General features: G+C 36.2%; 3 protein-coding genes across 8 annotated transcripts in view; 1 reads left to right on the top strand and 2 right to left on the bottom strand.

Moving 5' to 3' along the window:
- chd8.S (chromodomain helicase DNA binding protein 8 S homeolog) overlaps positions 1-2,301 on the bottom strand; it is a 66,033-nt gene extending 63,732 nt beyond the window's left edge. The window contains exon 1 of one of the 2 annotated variants that reach the window (XM_018243945.2): positions 2,145-2,301. The gene's annotated coding sequence lies outside the window, so the exon portion shown is untranslated. Of the gene's footprint in view, positions 1-2,106 lie in introns of both variants that reach the window. The other variant, XM_018243944.2, reaches the window with a different exon arrangement.
- A 3,469-nt stretch (positions 2,302-5,770) lies between these two features.
- On the bottom strand, positions 5,771-13,142 carry rab2b.S (rab2b, member RAS oncogene family S homeolog). The gene is given in 8 exon segments (NM_001091852.1): positions 5,771-6,890; positions 7,018-7,086; positions 8,095-8,206; positions 8,302-8,394; positions 9,072-9,154; positions 10,595-10,662; positions 10,840-10,911; positions 13,068-13,142. Coding segments are annotated over 8 exon segments (648 nt in total). The 5' UTR covers positions 13,114-13,142; the 3' UTR covers positions 5,771-6,785.
- Positions 13,143-13,361: 219 nt separating this feature from the next.
- Positions 13,362-15,863, top strand: part of tox4.S (TOX high mobility group box family member 4 S homeolog) — a 45,691-nt gene continuing 43,189 nt past the window's right edge. For 3 of the 5 annotated variants that reach the window (XM_041575459.1, XM_041575462.1, XM_018237225.2), the window contains exon 1: positions 13,376-13,498. Coding sequence is in view for 2 of the 5 variants with exons in the window: in XM_041575466.1 (XP_041431400.1) it covers positions 13,493-13,498 (6 nt within the window). In the remaining 3 variants the exon portion in view is untranslated. 5 annotated transcript variants of the gene reach the window in all.

Below are 15,863 nucleotides of genomic sequence, written 5' to 3'. Positions count from 1 at the left end.
CAGTGCTGAACTATTGGTTTAAAGAACTGAATATTAGTTACCAGGAGTAGCTTTTTGCCTCCCTGGTAACCTGCAGGGAACTGCCACCCAAGGCTCGTCAGGTCATTGGTGCTTGGAAATTTATTAGAGCTCTTACACACAGGCCTTTTTTCCAGCATTTTTCAAACGTATGCTGAGTAAAAAAAACGCATATTTTGATTTAAACTAGGGATGCACCGAATCCAGGATTCGGTTCCGGATTCGGCTTTTTCAGCAGGATTCAGATTCGGCTGAATCCTAATCTTTTGACTTTTTCTCACAAAACAAGGAAGTATAAATGGTTTCCCCTTCCTACCCCTAATTTGCATATGCAAATCAGGGTTCGGTATTTGGCATTTGGAACAAGGAAAAAAAACGGTTTTAGTTGCATTAAAGAAAATGCGTTTAAAGTAGGGATGCACCGAATCCACTATTTTGGATTCGGACGAACCCAAAATAGTGGATTCGGTGCATCCCTACTTTAAACGCATTTTCTTTAATGCAACTAAAACCGTTTTTTTTTCCTTGTTCCAAATGCAACCCTCTATTCTACCAATAGCGGGATGCGTTTCAAGCACAAGAAAATGCAGCATGCTGCATCTAAACAAATGCACTGAAACGCAAATGGAGTAAAACGCAACTCAGAACGCACATGTGTAAAACCAGGCAGAATATAATAGAATTAATTAGTCAACGCGTTTATTTGCCTTCAAACCTGTGTTGAACGAAGGAAAAAAACATCCGTGTGTAAGAGCCTTACACAACTAGTCCATTGACTTCTTTGTCTGAAAACACTTATATTTTGGCCAATGAAATAGACCACAGTAAAAACTTTCCAATGTGATCAGCCTAAGAGAATATACTGCATAGAGACTTCCCTAAAATAACTTAGGGATACTGTCAGAAAGGAACATGAAATATTCTTACATAAGTCTTATCAGAAAGGTCCACCTAAATATACCTATATACCAGTAAGCTGCTCTTAGTCATCTGTCAAAAGAAACACAGCATATCTTTCCTTCTATTGTGTATACATGGGCTTCTGTATCAGACTTCCTGCCTTCAGCTTAAACCTCCTTGCCCCGGGCCTGAGCATGCTCAGTTTGCTCCTCTTCTCTGCTGTAATCTGAGCCCAGAGCTATAAGTGAGCAGGGAGAGACTCAGGCATGAAGTGATGTCACACCAAGTTAATACTGCAGCTGCCATCCTAATCAAACAGAGCGCTTCTAGAGCGGTTTACTCAGGTATGGTAAAATATTCTACAGAATAAATATAGCATTCTAGCTTGCACTATTGCAGCTAATCTATTGGCAATATAATGCCTCCGTAGCTTTCCTTCTTCGCCTTTAAAGTAGCAAGAAATGGCTTTTCCTGTGCCAGCAAAAAAAACAACAATAACAGGTTAACTCCTGAAACAATATAGCAGAAGCCAACTGATTAACAGGCCTGGAGAAGTAGTAACTTTTGCTATATAGTCAGAACAAAAGAACAGGAAGCCAGATAGAGCAGAAAACAAAGAGAATTGTAAAACAAAGATGAAACAGAATTGATTGTAGATGTTTTATGTGTATTTGATCATCCAGACCTAACGAAAACATAATTTAGAAGTTTTTTTTTACATATAGATTGGCCAATTGAAAGTTAATGAGTGGAGTTAACCGTAGTTATTTCATGCCTAACAATTGAGAATCTGCCCACAGGTCACACAAAGTGTAAGCAACAATATGTCAATGCAAACTGCTGAGCAACTGTGTTATCTCTCTTAAACCAAGTACCACACAATGGGTGGTATATACCCTGCACAGAAGTAACCTATCCTGGATTCCTGGTGAATGAAACTCGCCTTACGAGACAAAAGACTGAACAGTTGCAAGTATACATGAGCACATTTTAATTTCCAATCATTCACGTGTCATTTCATTGATGGAAGTACAATGGGCAGATACTAGTCTCATCTTTGAGTAACAGGCATTTATTTGCTATGCTTGAACACGTGATATCTCACATCTCTGTATATTACATTTACGTACGTGGGTGTGTATAAACACCGGAGATGTGAGGTCATTACCCCCCTCCCTCTAGTCTCACCTGTGACCCCACTCATTGACGTCAACGTTCCGTCTCACCTGTGACGTCACTCTGTCCGGGTGCCGGCCGCTGTTGACCCTTTATGAGCTGGTCCCGGCTGTTTAGAGCATGGCGGTGTAGTGCAGCGCAGCCTCACACTACTCTCTACATCACGGGCTCTGCTGACCAATGGTAGCTGAGTCTGCGATTTAAAATCCCGCCCAAGCTACTATATCATTGGTCAATATGGATGTCAATTCAATGCGTCTCCTTACGTTAGACGGATAAGCTAGAGTGACCCTTCAGGAAGTGCCTTGAAAGAGGGCAAGGGGTCCTTGCATGAAGGCTGTCTTTGTGATGCCGGTTTATAAATCCAAATCAGAGTTAAAAACACGGCAATAGCTTGCTTTATAATATATAATATCGCACTGACCATATTTGTAGTTCCAGATTTTAAATTATTATTTTATGTATTCTTTCATCATTTTGTTGCTTGTATTGTATTGTATTTGTTACATGAAAATGCGTTTGTAGGTATAACATCATATTATTATATATTATTTAGTAAACTTAATAGTATTATAGATGCACATGTCCCTTTATTTAAAACACATTGAGCCCCATATATTTTAAATATATTAAAACAATAATCATACATAAGCAGCTTAAACCTTGCCTCCTGGCTGAGTCTGACCATAGGCCCTATTTTATCCTTAATTCTAGTAGCATTTAGGGTTGCCTCCTTTTCTGGATGCGTTATATACTTGTATATACTTTTTTCCCTATTTATAACATTAGGATCAGCCATCATTTCTACCAGCCAGGCTGGTAAAATACTGGCCAGGTGGCAACCCTAGTTGCATAATAGTCATTTCCTCTTACTGAGCTGCTCCTGGAAAGTGGAAATTAAACTTTAGACTTCAGTGTTAGAAAAATAGTTAAAGTAATTGAATGAAGTCATTATTTTTGGTGTTCTACCCCTTTACCAATAATATTCATGCACAAATAATGGGAAGAAAGACATTAGGAATTTATTCGGCTGACTCCAGTAATATCATGAGTTAAGTTAAAAAATGACTTGTACTAGCAACAAGACCAGAACAATCTCCAGTGCGTTTTAACTTGTTGGTTTACATACATGGTTATGTTTTTTTTCTATTACTTCATTTGAAAGGTTTCCTAAAGTCTAGAATCAAAACAATAATCTTGCTACAACAAAATTGATGCTGCTTTCTCTCCACTTTGTCTCCTCTTCTATTTTGCAACCCCTCCAGAACAGAATTACTTTTCATGGAGTAATTGCTGATGTTACTTTCATTCGTTAAGGACTAGGAATGCCTGTTCCTGGTCAATAATGCCTCAGGAAGTGTTAACCACTTTAAAGGGAAACTATCACAGAAATTTAAATTTAATATGAGTTTTCTCACACTGAAATAATAAACTTTCTAAATACAATCAATTAAATATTCTGTACTGTTTCTGAAATAATCAAGTTTATATTCACTATTCCTCTTTCAGCATCTGTTTTTCTTCATTATGTCTTCATGCAGCAGTTGGGTATCAGATGAATGATCCAATATATCTTATAGGTGTGTTTCCTTTCCTATCAGATGAATTAGAGCTCACTCAAATAACTGATTCCAGTAACAAATCTAACAAAATAACTGCCTTTTGCACAAATCCTGCAGGTACAGGGACATGATGTCTGGTGATCTCTAATACATCTTCTAGGCAAAAGGTGCCCCCCTATAAGATATATTGGATCATTCATCTGACACCCAACTCCTGAATGAAGACAGAATTTAAGATTGAGACTCCATCAGGACAGACTTAAAACAAGGTGACTGGTTTCTCTAGATCTGAAGTTAACTTTTTATGTCTGGCTTCCAAGTTGACAACTAGTTGTTATCAGAGCAGCAGTCAAGAAGTCTCATGATCTACCAGGATGAAGATTTCCCAGCCAGTTTAAGGTGCATTCAAATATTATCCAGCAGGTACATGAAGTGCCTGAGGCATTTTGCCACACTGCCTTATGGCCTAAAAAAACACATTCATTTTTGCATTAGCATCTTCATATATGACTGCATAGTTTTCAAAGGCCAATGTGTCTAGTGTTTTGAATAAATTATTTAGCATCAGTCTGTTCCTTTCCCAACTCCAAAGTAGCAGCTGTATCACTCTTTCCTGGTGTCATATGTCATCTTTTCCTATGTCAGAGAAAATTTGCTTGTTATAAAGAAGTGTTTGTTTGGAGGCTTGGCCTTTTGAAAATGTTAAAAGAGGGAGATCCTGAACAGGGATAACACCTGACATGGAATGCTACAATAAAGCAAAATAAAGGGAAGTAAGACACAATTTTTCCTTATCTAACCCCCACAATGTCTGTGCTCAAGGAAGTCTTAGATTATACATATATTTTTATTTCTAAATACAAAATATGCTTTTCTAAAGATGACAAGTTAACATTATAGGGGTAATTTTCTACTGCAAAGTGTGACTTCTGTTGCACAAGTTTGCATCTATAGAATTGGGAACAGATATTACTTTGACACTAAGCACCGTAAGGGATGAAGTGTAAAAAATTAAGATTTTCAACACAACTATGTCCAATTCACACTGAAGTGCAAGCACCGCTGTGTAACATAATGGGCCAATTACCCTCACATATCTGCAAATATGCTGGATTATGGGGGGAAACTGCATTGTGGAAAACCAAGGCATTTGTATCTGAATTTTGCACATTGCACACTGAGTTAGCACTCGTGAATCCCTATGTGCAAACACATTAAGGCATTTTGTGCTGTTACTTTAACTAAGATATTCTTATAATGTAGCATTAAATTCCCAGTATTTTGATCGCAACTTTTAATATCTTCTTGTGTATACCAAAAACAATGTTGGGTGCAATTGTGCGGTTAGGTGACTGTAGGTAGGAAATGTTGAGTGACAGTTGCCTGACAATTTCCAATCAAATTTACCATACGAAGTCTGGACCACAAAATGCCTGGTATGCCATTACCCATAAGCATTAGTATTAAATTAGAGACTCTTAAAAAACAGAGCATTAGCTGCATCATTAAAAAAGGAGGAAGTTGATAGAGATTTAAAAGCAAAGGTTATAATAATATGTATTATACCTGACATTATTTAATCTAATCCCATTCACCACTTGGGGAGTTTTAAATGGTGTATGGCACAGATTTAAACTGAGAATTGTACAAACCTGAGAAATTTCAAACAAGCATACACACATCTCTACTATTATAGTAAGCAAAGCTTTTTGTCTTTAAGGAGCAGATGAGTTTTCTCCATTGGTGAAGAAATTACTTCTGTATCACTATAAGTGCATTTAACAGAATTTTCTTACCACTTAAATCTGCACCTCAAGCCTTGGAAATAGGGATGCACCGAATCCAGCATACTCATGGTTGTATAAACAATATAAACATCTTTTCTTTTCCAACTGTAAATATATATATATATATATATATATATATATATATATATATATATATATATATATATATATATATTCAAATACAAGAGCTCCTCTGCACTCAACCCATTATCAATATATTTAAGACAGAGACATTTATATATAAAACTCTCCCTTTCTTGTCTGCTTCTATTCTTAACTGTATCCATGTGGTTTACATATTTTAAGTAAATGCACTGTAATTCATTATAGTCAGGAAAACTTTATTAACATGGCAGGCGGAAACCAGACAGTTAATACACAACTTCCAATATACTGTCATTTATAATCCTTTCTTTGCAGAGGAAGTAATGAACTAATTTCACTAACCAACTTTAACGTAAAAAACTTGACCTAAAATTATTTTCTTAAGCAGACAGGTATTAAATAGGTTCCAAACACAACCAAATGTTTACCTACTTACTCTGAAGAAAATCCATGTTTTTGTTGCTCAATACAGCAGATCAATAAATAATACAAGGTAGCTCCGGTATTTATTGGACAGATGCAATGCTTGCTGGGAGATACTTTATTTGAATCTATATAGTTTAGGCCAAAGGATAAGATCACTTATACAGCTGAATGGGAAATGATATGGCAATGCACTACATTTCTAGGCATTGCTGTGGTCCCCTGTCACTCCAAGGATACAAACTAATTGTATCCATATTAGGAAAAAGGAACATTGCTACATGCAGAATTTATAACATTTTTAAAATAAGAGAAAATGTAACAATTTTCATTTAAAGGACAACAATATGCCCCTTTTGTCCAGTAACAGTAAAATAAACAGTTTACTTCTCCTTAAAAAAAAAAATGAAAACATTAATTGAACCAACAACTCAACTCATCTACTCAACTCCTAACTGTAACAAATGATAATGACCCGCATCGAGATGTGGGTTTGCTCTTCAAACTCATGTTTAAAATGTAGTGTCCATATTAATGTACGTCATATCAGTGCACAAGGGTATTTCATTTGTGCTGTTTCTTACACTTTAAATACACAGATTGGAATAAAAAAAGAAAGGCAAATGACAAACTTAAAAAGGCAAACATACATAAAGAAAGGCCATGAACATTATATACAGATTCCCTTGTATGTGATGGGGAGACAGGAAAGAAGGAAAGTCGGATATATAACAGACAGAAAGGAGTGATAAAAAGATGTAACGTGCATGAAGCTGGGTTTAGGAATTCCTCTAGTATGATAATTCTGTTTGCTTCAGCAACATCCAGAAGTTCCTCCACCTTCATTTTGGCTTTGTCTTAATCCACTTCCAAGGGGATCACTTATTGATTGCTGGGGTCCAACTTTGATCCCGTTAGCCTTTCCAAAGAAAGAAAAAACAAAAGCCAGAAAAGGGTGATTCAAGTTTCAATATAGACAACTGCAGCCGCTAGTAAATTTAGAGGGTCTCTGTCTCTCTCAAAATGTAAATCAATGACTGTCTTACCTCATTATTCACATCAAACAGCCCCTGCTGGATCTTTTTGTAAATTTCTTTGGCAGTGTCAATGAAGGCCTATGAAAGAAAGAGAAAAGTATACCATATAATACCAAATGCATTGTGCCAGGACTGTGACAAAGGGAACAGAGGAGTTCTATTCAATAGTTTCTTGTTGATAATATAATTTATAACCCGGCTATTATTCCCCAACATTATATAGTTACTCATGTAATATTAACCGTGACAAAGTTTGCTTATTTCATGATATGGTTTTAGTAACAGAGGTGTATCAAATTCATCATTTTTGGACCTAGAAGGATACTAAATGCTCCACGAAAGGCAGAAAACTAAACCAAAATTCAAATACATAACACAAAAATAGTTTATCATGTGAATGTTTTATCCAATAATTTTAGCTTCAGGGTCTATTCAATATTTACATTCTTTGCCACAGTCTTGTAGGTGGAGGGCAATTGGGGAAAGTTATTTTAGAGTAATGATAAATTAAGAGATTAGTCACCCACAACAAATCGCGTCTTCTGCGGGCAACTATTGCTTTGCCAATGGCGATTAAACCTCAAGAGGCAGGCAAATAATCTCCTCATGTGTCAATGCCCTTAGTGTTGTTCTAATCACCTGAAGTTATACCTGTCACAGTAGAGTATACATTCCAAGATTCAGATTGCATTCACACACTATGATCAATTTTATCAGGAGCTAAATAATCTTCCTGTATGTTTTTGGAGTGTTGAAAAAAATCACACAAGCTTAATGAGGGCAAAATCTCCTAGCAGATACAGCAAATTATGATTTGCCCACCTAATGTGCCATGTTTATTGCATTACAGCATTACTAAAATATAGATTAAAAAAAATACTATCAGTCTCAAGTAATTATAAGATATGGTATTATGGTTAGACAGTGTTTCTTTAAGTGTAAGCTCAACTGCTTGACTCCTATTAAACCATCAGTCCCACCATCCTTTGCAAGCCAAAAACTAAAAATAATGGTAGTATTAAAGGCAGTTGGCCTATTTCAGAGAAAAGTAAAGCAGAGCAAATAGGTCAACAAAATCATTCTCACCTCTTCCACATTAGCTGAAGTTTTAGCAGAGGTCTCCATAAATATGAGACCATGTTCCCGAGCAAAGGCTTCTCCCTCTTCTCTAGAAACATCTCTACGAGACTCAAGATCGCTGAAACAGAAAAAGGAGGCACATAATGCACAAATTAAGAGGCAGATTATATACATGAAACCTACTGCAACATAGAAAAAAAAAGCACTTCTGACCTTTTATTTCCAATCAGTATTATGACCATATTTGAACTGGAATGTTGCCGAGCATCTTCTAGCCAGGATGTGAGGTGGCTAAAGGTTTCCCGTCTAAAAGAGGAGTACAAAATTATTGTACAGTCTAGACAAGAATACATTATAAGGGACTTTGTTAACATAGCTGTTGCATAACATACAGAGCTAGTACTGCAAACACTACTAGCAATTATAGGAACCATTAGTAAAGTGGACTACTAAGGCAGCAATAAGATCACCATTAAAAATGTATAATCTTACTGGAGGTTGTCATAATTGCTTTGATGCCTAAATGTATTGTTTTGTTTTCTTTTGACTATGATAGTGTGTTCATTTGCAGGCTAGAACTAGGCAGAATATAAATGCTAATAATTAAGTACAAAATAAAATAATGTCAACCAGTTAGCTGCAGATGAGGTCCATCTGTAACACACAAACAAGAATAAAAACGTCATCATTCGCAAAACACGGCTCATGCTGTTAGGACTATATACAAATGTGTTTTAAGTAAAATAGGGCACTGGACACTGCATTATGTGGTCTTGGACTCTCCCCAAGGGTTTTTAACATTTTTTATGTCACTAGCAATCTGTGGATCAAGTATATATTATTACATTACGCACATGTATTGAAAAAGGTTCCCACAAAAAGTTTAGGCATCACATGCTCTTTCTGAAATGTGTACATGAACTAGTGACACCATTATTTAGAACCCCCCCAAAGGAAATGCCTCCCCTGAAACCTGTTCTTACCTTGTAATATCATACACTAGCAGGGCCCCAGCAGCACCTCGGTAATAAGATCTTGTAATTGAACGAAATGACTCTTGTCCAGCCTTTGTATAAGAAAACAGAAGTTGAAGAGAATTTAAATTAGAACAATAATTCTGACATTTTAGGGGTCAAAAATAAATTCCCTTAATTGAAAAGTAACAGCATTAAGGGGTGACACTTAGCACTAATTTACCCAGAACCTTCATCTGGAGCATTGTTTTGAGAGGTGAAGAGAGTAGTGCTGTTGGGTGCAAGAAAACCTTGTACATGCAGGCTTGCACAGGACTGTATTTATATAAAAAGTGCAAATCCTTGTGCTTCAGAAGACCAGTGACCACTGGCATCTAATATTAGCACCCCATAAAGTATTTTCCTTAAAACTGTAGGTTACATATTAAACACCTTTTTAAGTTCAGTTGTTTTGAATCAGTTTCTCTCGCTAGTGTTTTAGTTTGGCTACTCAGTAATTTAGTGTAGACTGTTACAGATTGCTACATTAAGTGATACATTGTTCATAAAAAATCGGTGGAATATTAGCAACTATTGTATCCATTATAAGTTACCATTCATGCAACTCAGGGATTCTGCTCAGCAGGGACAAAGATAAGAAATGATCAACTTGTAGCAAATTAAACTGGTTTAGAGTGTCAGTGAACCCACTCACAGGCTGCTTCAGGGAGACATGCAAAGTGAAAAATTAAACTGTAATATTATAAAAATGGTCAATATAAAAAAGCAACTCTAATGAACTATTAGAAAACTAGGGAAGCAAAACAATATTTGGATGGTGAACTACACCTTTAATCAGCTACTAAACAGAGAACAAAATGAAAACAAACACTTGAAAAAAACATAAATAGATTTTAATTCATGCATGTTATTATTCCTTATTTACATAGATCTAATTGTGCAGTGGTCAGAACTGAACCAAGAACCCTTGTGCTAAAAGGACAGCATTGCTAGACACTCGGCACACTGTTTTTTGGAGCATGGGACTTTATTATAATATTAAAAAGCTGGGGCTTTAGGTCAAAATATGACACACAGCTCACATTTAGTACTGAAATCAGGAATGATAGGTGTTATACAGTCCAGGGAATCAATTTTAACAGGTTTACATTCAGAACTGTGGCATTACAGCCTTCTGAATTAACAGAATTTATCAGTACATGCAATAGATAAGCAACACCTAAAACTAAATCTATCTATCAAACTTTAAGCTCACAAAGTGCAATATGTAAAGCAATTCATTGTCAATTAAAAAAAAAAATACAAGAACCCACGCAGGACAATTAAGTATGAATTCTGGAAAGAATATTGACATGTCAGAAAGTAAAATGAACAGTATGTACTAGGCATCCCTATCAGACTTCTAATCTGCATGGATGGGACCTTCAAACTGCACTACTCACACTATACAAAGCTGAATCAGCAGGGGTAATAAAATAAGCATTTCACAGTTGCAGAGGTCATAAAAGACTGTGGTTATTATGCCTTTTTACCGTGTCCCATATCTGTAGTTTGATAGGCTTCCCATCAATATTTATCATGCGTGCACCAAACTCAACTCCTGTGGGGAGAGAAAGCAAGAAAAAGAAACAGTTACAAATTGCTGTTGGCTAAATTCATATATTTAAGTGTTTCTACCACTTTAAGACACTTCGATATTCGCTACCTCCTGTAGCAGGTATTGTCTCGGGGTATTTCACAAAGAGTCACAAAGCTTCCTGTTTAGAATTTGGCTTACCAATTGTTAAGTCATGAACTGGCTGAAACCTCTTATCTGTAAACTGAAGAAGCAGACAAGATTTCCCCACACCTATGAAACAAAATAAACGCAGGAATGTAAGTGTATATATGCACAATATATTCATGTACTGTATATATTTGGTACATTTGTACAAACACACCATAGAGGTCAGTTATGCTGGGGTTAAGCACTGTGTAGGCCAGGGGTGCCCAAAAGATAAATCGAGATCTACAAGTAGACCTTTAGCTGGTGATCAGTAGATCTCAAGGCACTGTCAACAAACAGCTTGTCTAAATCTTCGTCTTTAATTCTTTTCATTTAGATATTTATTCTGTTAAGGTTATGTAAGAAGTAGTTGTTTGTTAAATGTAGCAATATACTTTTCCACATAAATAAGTATAATGTTTAAGTAATATTTCCATGGAACATAATGCTAACAATGCTTTTAAGGATGAAGATCATAATGGGACAACATCACTAAAAGTAGACCTCACATTAGTAAAGTATGGGCACTCCTGGTGTAGGTTAATGGTAGAAATCTCCACACAATAACAATCCACCTAGTGATTCAGCCACGCCTCTATGAATAATAACTGCATTTTGTATCTTTGTGCAGGTTGCATATTTGTCAGCAACCTCACAGGAGGAGACCTGTGCTTAAAATCCTCATTGGGCAGCCAGTAAGTGTAAAGCTGACCAAAGACGCAAAGATCAGATCGTATGAATCAATGTATGGTCGGACTTTCCCATCTCCTGACCTGCCACTAACCATTCAGATCAAAGATAGAGATACTGACACCAGAAAATAACCTTTTTTATATATATATATATCATAACATTATCTTTGAATGTATTTATAATGTTGCCATAAAAGTATTTGCCTGATGCTTTTACATTACCTTTCTTACCCCCATGTTCCTGTATGAGGGGGCTGCCATATTTGTGCAGCAGTAGTGCATTAGCATTAGAAACTCTGACAGGCTGAGATGGCACAGTCAGGTTGGCAAAACAGTCAGGTCTAGGAACTTCAAGTAATAATTACTTACAAAAGCAGAACTATCAGCAAAAAATGATCAACGTGACCTATATGTGATTTTTAATTTAGATTAATATTTTGAAAAGAAAATTTTTAGTGTCAGTATCACCATAGATGCAAAGATATAGTGGAACGAAGGGAAGATGGAATGTGGAGTGTCCCGACATTTATTGTACTATGGGGATAGGTAATTTAGTTGACCGGACAGGCTAAAATATTTATGTTGGTTACCCATAAGATCTCTGCACGTATTATACCTAAATAAATGGGTTATTGTCACTACTATTTGTCGGACATAACTTTCATACGATTGGTGTAAATTAATGGCCAGAAAATCGTCTGATTTATTTTTCCTACTGAATGGTCAGTTGTAGATCAGAGGACTGACATTAACAAGCAATCGCCGCACAAAGAAAAAAATCTGCACGTCTATGTACATTTACAAGGCCACATTTGATAAAAATGCAAAACAAGGGATCAATGGGAAAAATGAAAGCAGATTTAATGGTGCTATTTCAATTTACATCAATTAAAAGATCCCATTGGTTTTGGTGTTATTTGTTTCTGCTTCTGATTCTTAAAAGTATGTAGCAGAGCTGCATCCTTGTCCAGCCAACCTATCCTGTTTTATATGGCTTCTAAAAAGTTGAACTGTAGAAAACATGGCTCTTGATTTAATAAAATGGCATTTTATTGGGTTGGGTTATCTCCAATATGAAATATGTGCTTTTTTTGATTATCCATAGGGCAAATTGTGGGGCTCTGGCATCTGAGCATGAAAACTAACCATCACTGTTATAAGTAATGTACAAACTACAACCTGCATCAGGCCACTATTATATTCTCAGGATGTTGCTCCAATCAATCACTGCATTGCAGCTTCTGATGCTGAATGATTTTTGCAGATATTTACTAACAAAATTCAATTACAAATTCTATTAATGAATACACATACAATCTGTAATTGCATTTATTTTGTAAACATGTGCAAAAACCATTCAGCATCGAAAGCTGCAATTTAAAAAAAATGTATTATTATTGCATATGAAATCAGAATATTCTTATAAAGTTATATAGTATATACATGCAATTAAGAGAATCAAGGATGCAATTAAGAGAATCAAGGATACAATGGCATCACCTAACATTCCTAAGCAAATATACAGGATCATGTAAAATAGGCACGCACCTGTGTCACCAATAATAATATACTTGAAGAGGTATGCATACGACATGATGGCAATCGTCAGAGCCACCAAGGCAGGTGATTACGGGGAGGTGGCTTTCTTTCAACTGCCCTTACTCTAACTAGAGCTCCCAGAGAGACGTTCTTGCCACGAATTCTCATCTCTGTTTCCGGAAAAGACTCTCTATCTCCTAGGTATCAGCTTTAGGGCTGGTAGCGACGCTCTTGACTAAGCCGGATGTTCACTCTATTGTATTAGATAAGCGTTCCATGGCTGCCTCATATCCCATTGTTAGACTATAGGTAGAATGAACAGCAGCTCTCCTCTACCAATATGGCTTCATCTCTTTTACCGGAAGTGGATACCTCGCCATCTTTGTAGAGGCGTTGAAGTGTGATTGAAAAGAAGGGGACTCTCAGGCGTGAAAATGGAGGTGAGTTGGGTAAATTACGTATATAATTGTGTTAACGTTAACGTGACATACATCTGGTTTGATTACGTATGCGTGTTGCTGGTGATTTGCAAAATACAGATCGTATGTATGGACTATCAGAGGAGATTTATTCAGGACGTTTCTTGTTGGGGGTTTAGTTTCAGTGCTAACAGGTCTCCTGTCAATGGAATATTTCTATAGGTTTGGTTCACGTGGAAAATAGAGTTAATTGAGAAATTGTATCTTTATCGAAGACTTGAATTACTCGTACTGTGGACTGAAATAACCATTATTATCTATGTCCGTGGTGTAAATAACAGCTTATTTTCTCCCAGCATATTAACATGGAAGCTTCCAGGTGTTATTAGTGTTACAGATCTGTAGGGGCCATAATATGTTAAAGAGATGATTGCTGTTGTTAACCAGAAGTCAGAAAAAGAACATCCAAGAGAGAGATTATCTGATTACATGTTCTTACACTGCCTCAGAGGACAGTGATTTTATTTTTTCAGTTCATGCTTCCCTTGGCCAGATCACCCCATAGTTCATAACAAGGTTACAGATATATGAAAGCAAATGATCCATCCTGCTGTGGCAGAGGCGCATTCATTTATATTGTTAACATATTGCTTGTATAACGGTATAATATTTATGTTAATGTAACTTGTTTTAAGGTTATTGAGTTTGTAAAGGAGGCCGTACAAAATATTTCACAGAAACAAAATCCTTCTCACATATTTCAGAGTGTTTTACCATGTCAACAAAGCAGGAAAATTTAGAAACACGCTGCTTTAAATAAATAAAAAGTACTAATTTAGTATTGTATTACATTGCTTCATGTGTTAAAACCAGCAGCACAGAAAAAAGAAAATAACAGATTCTCCTTTCAATAGTTAATTCGCAAGTAATTCTACCACTGACATTTTTAATAATGTATATTAGAAAGTTGATTTCCTTGTGCACACAAAGTGACTTCCCTAAGATATAACACTGTTTTTCACCATGTAATGCAGTGAAGTTACATATGCCATGGCATATGAGCTTATGCTTTTTACTTCACAAAAGTAGGGAGCAAAAGTGTAAACACCCTTCTCCTTTCAGTGCCCTGCAGTGTATCTTTTTCTGTGACCTGAACTTAATCGGGTAGCTGCAGGCTTTCATTTAAAATACAAACATGAACAAGGAGATCTCAAAACAGTTGCTCAGCAAGGCTGGTGACATTTTGATGGCAGGGTAGTAGCACCCAATCAGCAACTAGAGATTAATGCTGATTGTTCGCTTTATAAATTCCGAGACCATTTCAAAGGTTCTTAGAATATTCTCATGATGCTATCCTAGATATCATCCAGTCTACCATGTAATTTTCTACCTGGTTGTTTTTGTAAGAAGGATTCTAGCAAATGTGAACTATTCCTTTAAAGGAGTATAAAAGGGTTAATTAATGCCAAACAAATTGGTATGCATAATGTAAGTGAATTATATTGATTATTCTAGAGAGTACATTATACACCTGTAATATAAATTTCCTGGAGTGGGAGCAAGGTGTCTGTATTGGCATTGCATGTGTGCGAACACACATATGGGGCAGATTTACCAAAGGTCATGGTAAAAATTCGAATTAGGGAATAGTCCAAATTCGATTAAAATTTGAAAAAAATTTGAATATTGAAATTTATCATGTACTGTCTCTTTAAAACTTAAACCATTCGCTATCTAATAATAAAATATATAAACTGGCTTAAATAGTCAGTTCTCTACTTAAAAACATTATCTGCTTACCTTTGGCCATTATAGTGTATGTGCAGTTCAGACACTTAGGGAGTACAGACATTACAAGCGTAGGGGACTATTTATTGGCAGGAGCCTGAAAACATAGATTTCTTACTGTTTGGCATGATGATACAAGGTGCCCGAGTTGGACATATATGTTGCTTTAAGCTAATCATTCCTTGTATTTCTACTCTGCGCCATGACATAAATGAAGTTATTATTGAAGGCATATTAAATCTGAATGATCAGCACTATGATCTTGCAACATTATAAACACAGGCACCAAGAATCATTATGCTAAGAGTTATAACATAACTTGGGTCTTCTTATACTGCTTTTAAAGTCATTCCCCATGGAAGTTATTTTATATTTGTTCATGTAAGACCTATGATCTAGCAGTTAAGATGCAATAACTATTGCTCGACCACAAGTGAGTGCTGAAAATGGAGGTGTAGACCTAACATTTTAGAGCAGTGATTTCTAAACTGTGGAATTAGTACTAGAGCTGTTTATGGGGGACTAAGTTTGAAGGCCACTGGTAAAATTGGGCAGAATTCATATTTGCCCTCCTTAAAGGAACGTTAACATCAAAAAA

This window comes from Xenopus laevis, chromosome 1S (assembly GCF_017654675.1).
Source record: "Xenopus laevis strain J_2021 chromosome 1S, Xenopus_laevis_v10.1, whole genome shotgun sequence".
In the NCBI taxonomy this organism is placed as follows: domain Eukaryota; kingdom Metazoa; phylum Chordata; class Amphibia; order Anura; family Pipidae; genus Xenopus; species Xenopus laevis.
Note: the sequence above shows the minus strand (reverse complement) of the source record. Positions and strands in the feature narration are given on the sequence as shown.